Source organism: Dermacentor silvarum, chromosome 2, assembly GCF_013339745.2.
Source record: "Dermacentor silvarum isolate Dsil-2018 chromosome 2, BIME_Dsil_1.4, whole genome shotgun sequence".
NCBI classification, from domain to species: Eukaryota; Metazoa; Arthropoda; class Arachnida; order Ixodida; family Ixodidae; genus Dermacentor; species Dermacentor silvarum.
Genome location: NC_051155.1, coordinates 213,396,737 through 213,405,823, shown reverse-complemented (window position 1 = coordinate 213,405,823; position 9,087 = coordinate 213,396,737). Strand labels below are relative to the sequence as shown.

The following is a 9,087-nucleotide window of genomic DNA, read 5'->3' as shown; positions in this document are numbered from 1 at the left end:
TTGTCTAGCCGTGCGCATTGCACCACCTTTTTGCAATGGCGGTTGACGCAGAGGTTTTCAACATGGGTGTCGTTATTTTTGACGCCTGGCACAATATTTCACTTGCGGTGAGGCCTCCTGTACATTGATTCTATGCTATGTCAGTGGTCTCAGATGGCCGGTATAATTTAGGGATAGCTTGTGACTTCCGAGTCATTGTTCTTTACTCTGATTTCCCTAATATTTCTCGCGCTTTTTCTTTAATAACGGTGTTGCCTTCCAGTGACCGCAGTAAAGTCATACAAACTTCTAAGCGGACAAAGCATCCCCAATTAACGACGTCAAAAAAGGAAAGCGCAGTAGCTTCGCACTTTTACGACGGATATTTTCTTACCACTCGGTCCCGGTATAAGAAACACGGCGGTCCATTATCGCATGTTTTATATTTAGCATGTCACACATACGACAGCACCGGTCTGTCCGGAGGTGGAACTCGAGGCCAGTAGAACACTGTAGAGAATTGAATGAATGAATGAATGAAATGAAACTTTATAATTTAACTCGAGTTCTTGAGGTGGCGTGAGCTTCTGAGAACTTCTAAACCGCCTGTAGAAATTCATAGACGAGACGTTTTCGAGGATTTGTTTACGATGCGACGAGGAATAGCCGGTGACACACAAAGGCACCAACCTATACCTAAATTCATGCCATTAAAGAAAGAAAGTTGTCTTATGGTATCCTATGGTGGCAAAAGCATAAATCTGTTTACGTCAACTGAGAGACGAACGCTGCAAAGGAAGCCTGAGGATGGGGTGATAACAGCTTTGCACGCGATCAAAGGATAGCGATAAGCTGTTCTGACGTATGCCTGGTTCACACTTGACATGTCTTAACTTGAAATGTAAAGATACAGTGTCATTGTGGTTCTTAGGTATCAGAAAATAAAGTATAGCGTTATTCCCTACGAAGGACGTTCCGGTGGGCTAGTTGGTTCATAGCTTTTAGACGTTTGTAAACCTGCGCGAAAAAGCCGGGGACACACGAAAAAAACACACACGAATAAAGAATAAAGACCATAATTCAACGCTGCAAAAGAATAGTGACGAGCTTGCGACACGTGCTATACCTGGTTCCGCTTGCCATGGAGTAGTATTTTACACTTTGCAGCACCCTCTCTGTGGTTAGGGACAGACCAATAAATCCTGCAGGATGTCGTAGGTGGACCAGACCAGCTGCGATGACAGATCCGCATATTGCCGCTTACTTTCTTTAGGTTGAAGTATGATATAAAGCCGGAATATATCACGCCCCTTACCGTACTGAGCCTTGCAGTACAGATCCGCCTACTAACGTTTTCTATTTCGGGCGTTCCGGTATATAAACCCAGGACACATCGCTCACTTTACCGCTTCTTAGCTGACCCGCGGACACCCTTATAGCTTCGTCGGGAACACCTGTAAGTACACCCGAAGTTCTAAGTGGCATACTATAGAGAACAGTATACTGCACACTCTTCATAGAGACAGTCTTTGAAGGCGCCACTAGATTTGCAGCTCGAGCTGAGCTTGCAGCTGCGGTACATTCTCGGCCCGTGACAAAGCACCATCTGCACGTTACGCGCCACGAAAGTGCTTCTGAGGTCCGCATGCCTTAAAGAAACTTTGTGAATATCTCTATTTTTGCAGCAAGGTGTATAAAACAAACTTTTATCAAGTGGGCAACTCATGTCAGTGATTTGTTATTTGTAATTTCTGTGGAATAATTTCAGGGTTGCGCCCGAGGCCTGCGCCTATTTCGTGGACTTTCGTCATGAAGATCTCTACAGTGGCCTTTGCTCTGCTTATTCTCTCAGGTAAAACTTCCGGCATCGCATATTGCCGCTACTACGATTGTGAGCAATAATTTGAGCAAGCATGCAGTCTTCGCATTTAGAAAGAGGACACATAGATGGGGACCAGGGGGGGGGGGGGGGGTATTCTGTAAGTGCCCACCTAGCGCACGGTCCATTCCGGCTGCTACTCAGTGTTGATTGGCTGGGCTGGGGTATACGAGAAGAACGAGACAGGCGCACGCAGCCTGTCTTCTTCTGACTTCTACAGCATCAGCCAATCAGCGGCGGACGAAATGGTCAGTCCACCAGGTGGGCACTTACATATTAAGCCCTGTTACCCAGGTTGCATTTGTAGAAGCTAACAACGGCAAGAAAAGTAGCACTAACGAAGTGCTTATGAGTATCTCACGTTTTACAAACCGACCATTATTACTCACACAAGGGATATTTCTGCTGTACGGATCTTTTAACTGTGGCGGCGTGACCAGGCGGTTTACAAAGCAAACTAAGAGGCTCCTTGCTCCTTCACACAATTAAAACCCATGGCACGTAGAATGAATAGGTAAATAAGCGACGAAAACAATCGCCGGAGTGAATGTGAGCTATGGCTTGGCGCGAGCATGGTAGTGAAACACGTCAGAAAGCTATCTTGCCTTTGAGAAACGGTTTAGAACTTCGAAACGCTCTGTCATAGCCTCCGAGATTGCGGTTCACTATTGTCTGCACCAACGCAGCGCAACATTATATTGGAGGCCATGGTTTTGGCATACTGAAGCTGTCATCGCTAGACGTCACACAAGTTGAACAACTTGTTCACAATTTGAAATGCGTCGCAAAATGCTGGTTTTGTTGCACTACATAAAATTTTAGGCAGCAAATTTGTGCCTGAGAACGAGTGAATGCCAAAACACCATATGTCATTTGCACGCCGAAGAAACAAAAGCGAGTGCCGAAAACGCCATGGGAGTCATCAGAGCCCGCTAGTGACGTTATGCGTAAAAAAAGAGAGAAAGAAAGAAGGCTCAACCTTAACGTAGGGCTCTACCGTACACTCACGCACTTCCCCAACAATCCTGGGAAGCTATAGGCGTGCGGCAATGAGTGAATTTGCACTGAAGAAAGAGGACAAGAGTGAGCATGGCCCAAAATGTTTTTTAGTTCAAACGCCTTTGGCTCGTTTATTGCCGCTGACTTTTGAATACGCCTGGGGCCTTGGGCTTTCGTTAAGGAGTTTCATAGAAGTGTTACTGGAGCATCGACCGAGCGTAGTTTTGTAACTCTTCATGGCCAGGTTTAACGTCATGTTCTTCTTATAACCTTTCTGTCTTTTCAGTGATGCTTGTTTCTGGAATCGCCAGCGAGGAGCACGGCGGAGATTCGCACCAAGCAGGTGATGGTAAGCGGCTTTGGAACCTATTGGAATGTGTCATTTAAAACAATGAACATATAATTGTAAGCACAAATAGTAGATTTTCTAAATAATGACGTGGAAGCAAACTTCCAAAAAGCGCCCCCCCCCCCCCCCCCCTAACTTCGTGTCTTACATTTTATGCAATTGCTTTCGAAAGAAAGCAACCAATGGTGTGTTTAATAAAATTTTACGTTTTATGATGCAGCAAACAGAACAGAGTCAAATGTTTTTTGGGAATGAGATTGTAATTAGTGTTATTGCGATAGCAATTATATGCACACTTCAAGCGGATTTCTGCCGTCGCCGTCGCCGTGACGTTGCGTATAAAGTCCAAGGGCAATAAAATCGTCGCCGCGTGCCATATGCGCGAGTGAAAGCGCGCGGGGGACACGCGCTATCACGGAGAGCGACCGCACAGCGGAGAGCAAACGCGACTTCCGTCGAGCGAAAGGCCGTGGGGGTATGGGAGGAAGGGAGGGGGGGGGGGCGACGCTGTGCTGCGGCACCAAATGCGTATCTTGCAACCGGGCGCAAGGGGATCTGGCCACTCAATATCCCACGCGAAAGGAGGAAAGCGGAAAGGGAACGCAGGAGGGAGGGGGGGGGGTGGCAGCTTCTACTCTGCCAACAACTGCGCTTGTACTTTACACCCTGCGTACCTTAAAAGCGATCTCCACACGGCTCTGACCTTTGTATGCGCTGTGCATTCGCCGCTCAGTTTCAGTTGAAGCGATAGCCGCAAGAACCATCGCTCGCTGCGGCGGCTGCGCTTGCTGCCAACGTTTTGACAGTGGTTGTCTGCGGTCATCGAGTGTGATCTATTCATGTTTGCTTGTGCGCACTGACACCACGCTTGTTAATTCAGTTAGTAAGCGAATGTGGCCAAGTTTATGCAGCCGATAAAACTACTATCCCGACTCTGAATAGCTCTCTACTAATTTGCTATTGCAATTGATGCTTCGCCTTTCGGGCGAAACTGCGACTTTTTTTTTCATTACAAAACTTTTCCCTCGATGATGTTTTTGCTGAGTAGGAACGCATATGATCAGTTCGTTGGCAGTATTAAGACTGCCATGGTGTCGAAGCACATTAACAGGTTCGCTTTGGCTACCTCCTATATCACACATACTAATCATAACATGACGATGCCAACTATGCAGTGTTCAATCTAATTGACATATGAATTAGAAAGCAGTCCTTGGCCTAAAGAATAATCACCAGAGTAAGCAGCACTCTCGAAGGAGTTGGTTTGGCATTCTGAGCTCAAGATGCTGCAACGTACGCAAACACGAAACAGACAAGGACACGCGCTCGTATATGTATGACTGTCTTGTGTCTGTATATGTTGTAGTGTTCAGGCTAGCATGCCTCTAGCAGAAACAAGACAGAAGAAATGCTCGGCCTATAATATGGATTTTGCAACCTACCAACGATCCAGACAGAATATAATTTTTTATAAGAACAGGCAACAATGCAGCTAACTTCACTAGATTAATTTACAGGCAACGGGATAAACATAGTTTTATCCTACGACGTGCAACACCTGGAACCAATGTATCTCTTTTTATCAGAGTTTCTTGGTCAAATAGCTTCTACTATTGATACATCGCTTTCTGAGGTTACACGACATCCTTTGACTTCTCCAACCTTGCTTACAGATGCTGATCCTGAAGAATACCCTGCTGAAGAAAGGGACGCAGATACACCACTTGTCAGAGTCCGTAAGTCACGAACGTGCAGTGGTCTCAATACCTGACATGTGGCCAAAAAAAAAAAAAAAAGAAACCAAGGCAGGAATAATCTAACACTTCCATTCAAGTTATCTTTCTCGCGCTCCTTCTTTGGTCTGAGCGGTGCTCCGCCGAGAGAGAGGAAAAGGATAAATGAAAGGCAGGGAGGTTGACCAGGACTGAGCTCGGTGTGCTCCGCCGACGTTAAAACCAGGTTCGGGTGGTCGAGAGCAGTGTGCGATAAGAAGGAATAGAATCGAGGGAGAGGAATCTATATATCGTGCAGGCCAGTTTTACTTGTTAAAGTTTAATGCGAGCAGCCGGACAAATTCTGTTTGCTATGTTTTCACATGTATGACAAAATGAAACGGACTATAAGAGCGCAAAATATACGTGGCTGAAAAACTGGGTACCGAATGGGGGAACATATGTGCTTACGCAAATCGCGTTGCGGTGCATGAGCTTAACTTATAATGTCTTCAATATGCCCATTACCAACCGAACGTGTTGTGCATTAGAAGCATGTGTCAAAAGACCATAAAGGGGCATTGTTCGCTGTTTCCTTCTTAGAAAGTCCCTGCAGGTGCGACCAGCATTTGCGGTCAGCATTTGTTGTAGAAAAATTAGTTTATAAAAGTGACAAGGGTATTATGCCGATAACGAATCCAAATGGTCTTCGGTATCAGAGGGATTGTGGTGATGTAACGGGAACTTCAATGGTTTCATTCTTTTCAGGTCGCGGGTTTGGTTGCCCATTGCAATCTCGCTGTAACTCGCACTGCCAGAGTATACAACGCCGAGCTGGGTACTGCGACGGCCCGCTGAAGCTGAGGTGCGTTTGTACCACCTAAATCGCTTCTGCGAGGGGCTTCCCATGACAACGTTTAATAAACAGATGCAAAAGCAAAGATCTTTGTATGCAAACCGCTCTCGTTGCTTTGATCCAACATGAATGGATCAATAGTATCAACAGACAACTTTCCCTGTCGAAATCTCGCCTCCGGGCGCATACTTTCTTTGTTCTGTCACTGTTGATTACTTCATTCGTGACGTAGAAATATTACTGGCGCGTAATAAAATCTATTGTAACTTGTCGGCTGGTCGACAAAACTACTTTACGGCGTAACTATCGGTCAGTTTGAGGATTTACGGCATGACGTCGTTCGCTGCTCATGCTGCAGATGCTGCGGAACAGCTACTGCCAATCACCGGGTTTCTGGGCTTTGAAACTCACTAGGCACGTATCGACTGTCCCACGTGTGAGACACCGGTCAGAAAGCACGTAGGGTTAGCCGCGCGTACTTCCATGTTTCAATAATCTGTCTTACTTTACGTCCCTTTAAAGGTGATGGCGGGTGTTTCACTTATACAGCTACAGCAGTTATTGGCACTTCGTTTTGATGTCCGCCGCTGCCGATGGTGGGCGTCACATGCAAGAATCAACTTGTTTGAGAGAATTTTGTTAAAAAAAAGTAAGACGCAGTGCCCAGCTAGGATTCAAATTGCGGACACACCCGCACATTGCCTGTTCAAAATTCCATCTCAGCCACTAGCTGCGCCGATGTTATACATCCGGGAAGGCTACTGCGCCTGGGGAATACTGTGCCTGGCGGCCTCTTGAGCACTCGCAAAAATAGTTGACTGAAGACGTGCTCTGCAGCTTATCCATACACCAGCGCCGAGGGAAACTAACTTAAACGAAGCCAGCGGTATGCAGTGAAAAGCGGGATAGAAAGATGGGAAAGAAAAAAGTTCCGCTTGTTCACTTTTTCACCACCGGGGAAGGCCCCCTCCGCAAACGAAGCCTACTAGAACTATCATCATAACTTGCCAGTACTTCATTAAGGCTGCAGTTACCGAGGCAAATATACTCCAGATTAAGCTTTTCTTTACCCCCACCGCATGAACCGCTAGACCACGACAACACGCAATGTCCTGTTACCTAACCATCAAGTCGGCGCCTGGCACCAGGTGTAGGACAAGTACTCGTCCGCGATACCTTGATGTACGGGCACTCAACTTTCAATTTAAATAACAAATGCATCTGGTTGGCTGACATTGACAGCTGTGACTAATCCTGCCCTGTGCTTCTTTCAATAAATGTGCAGTCGTTTTCTTTAAGTTATTCGATTTCACCGGATGCTGCATCAATGGTGAATGCCCTTCGAGCAGCTGCTCGGCATTACAAAGACACTTCGCAATGAACCAATACTTGCATGAGGCAATCCATTTGCATGTTCCATACCAGTCCTTCAATTTGCCAGTAATTGGTAAAGAAGGGACAGGATCGCATGCGAAGCAAACAAGAAAAAAAAAAAAGCCTTCCGGCAAACGCGTAATCATGGCGAACTGTTGCATTTGTAGTGCAATATGTCGTCGAAAATTTCCGATTCTAAAAGTCACAGCATCGTTTGAAGCCAGAAGGACAAACTTTAAGCAAATACGTGTACTGTCTTTCATGCTCATACTGGATGAACAGCCATACTTGCAGTTCCCATAGACACTGGCGCCAAATTTCCCTCTAATACTTCTAGCATAAAACTATACTATACAGGGTCTTCATTTATAAGTTTTAAGGAATTTGTAAAAATCGCCTGTGGAAGGTAGCACAATTCTTATCGTTTAGCTGGGTTATTCGAAGAGGCGGACATTAGTAGGACGAGAAATCGAAACACATATTCAACAAATTAACAAAAATTCACTAATTAACATTTTAGGTAATTACCTTACGACACACATTGCAATTTACGAATTGTAGCCGATAAGCTTGCAAGACGTATCCACTTGAAATGAATTTCCAGGATGAGACCAGTTTCGAGATATTATTTCCCCAAGTGTGGGACGAAATACATGGGCGTTCCAGTTACTTGTGTGCTTCAATGTACAAAACAGCATTTTGGTAAAAAAGTAAGTGGAACAACAGTGCATTTTTACGGGAACAGATGGCGTCCAAACTGGTGTCATTCTGGAAATTAATTTCAAGTGGATACGCCTGGCAAGCTCATCGGCTACAATTAGTATATTGTAATATGTGTCGTAAAGTAATTAACTAATTTATAATTAGTGAATTCTCGTTAATTAGTTGACTTTGTGTTTCGATTTCTTGTGCTACTAATGTCCGCCTCATCGAATAACCCAGCTCAATGAGAAGAATTATGCTACCTGCCACAGGCGATTTCTAAAAATTCCTGTAAAACTTAAAAATGAACACTCTATATATCTGACTATCGCCGCCTCCTTGAATGCAATAGGTCGTCATGATCATGTTTATGTATACGGCAGGACGAAGGCAACTCCAATTACCCCTGTCTTGCGGCAGCAGACCCCCACTCTTGTGATGCAAATTTCCCAATTTCATCCCAACACCGAATTCTCGGCTTTTACGCTTCACTTCTCTTAATTGGCACTCATTCTGTAAGTCTATTAGACCACCGGTTGCCTTACCTACTCATTGCACGGCCGGTCCAACTCTCTGTATTTTTATAATGTCAACGAGAATATCGGCTACACTACCCCCCTCCCCCCTCCCCCCAAACACACACGCACATATGAGCACACATGTGCATCATCATTTCAGCTTCTTCATAACATCACTTCTTTATCATTTTTGCTCGGACTTGTACTGTGTTTGAAATGTATACCTCACCGTTTGTGGCGACAGCAACCGAAAGCAGTTTACCCGCTTTCAATATCCCGACCCATATTGGTCACAGCATCGTGTCCTCGTCCAGCGCACTAATTTACACTGAATCTAGTGACATCGATCGCACACCACGTGGACCCCGTCGAAACAGTCGGATTCCGGTAACAGAGGGGGGCATATTGCCGGAAGCCGTCGGTACCTCTCTTTCCATTTTTCTCTTTTTTTTTCTTTTACTCGGAACACACAGGCCGTGGAATCCTCGGAGGGGGGGGGGGGGGGGGGGTGAGAAGAACCGGTAATAAGTTCAGATGCCAGCGAATCATGAAGTTGAACATAATATCGCAGAAGGGGGTGGGCAAGGGGTGGGCCTGTGTTCCGAGTAGAAGAAAAAAAAAGAGAGAAAAAAAATTAAAAAGAGGCACCGACGGCTTCCGGCTATATGCTCACCTTTGTTGCCGGAATCCGACTGTTTCGACGGGGTCCACGTGGTGTG

The 9,087-nt window shown here is 45.6% G+C and overlaps 1 protein-coding gene across 1 annotated transcript; it reads left to right on the top strand.

The window, feature by feature from the left end:
- Positions 1-1,364: 1,364 nt before the first annotated feature.
- On the top strand, positions 1,365-5,828 carry LOC119441219 (defensin-like). The gene is made up of 5 exons (XM_049662239.1): positions 1,365-1,435; positions 1,748-1,831; positions 3,144-3,206; positions 4,880-4,942; positions 5,687-5,828. Exons 2-5 carry the CDS (start codon positions 1,789-1,791, stop codon positions 5,800-5,802), a joined length of 285 nt encoding a protein of 94 aa, XP_049518196.1. The 5' UTR covers positions 1,365-1,435; positions 1,748-1,788; the 3' UTR covers positions 5,803-5,828.
- Positions 5,829-9,087: the final 3,259 nt, after the last annotated feature.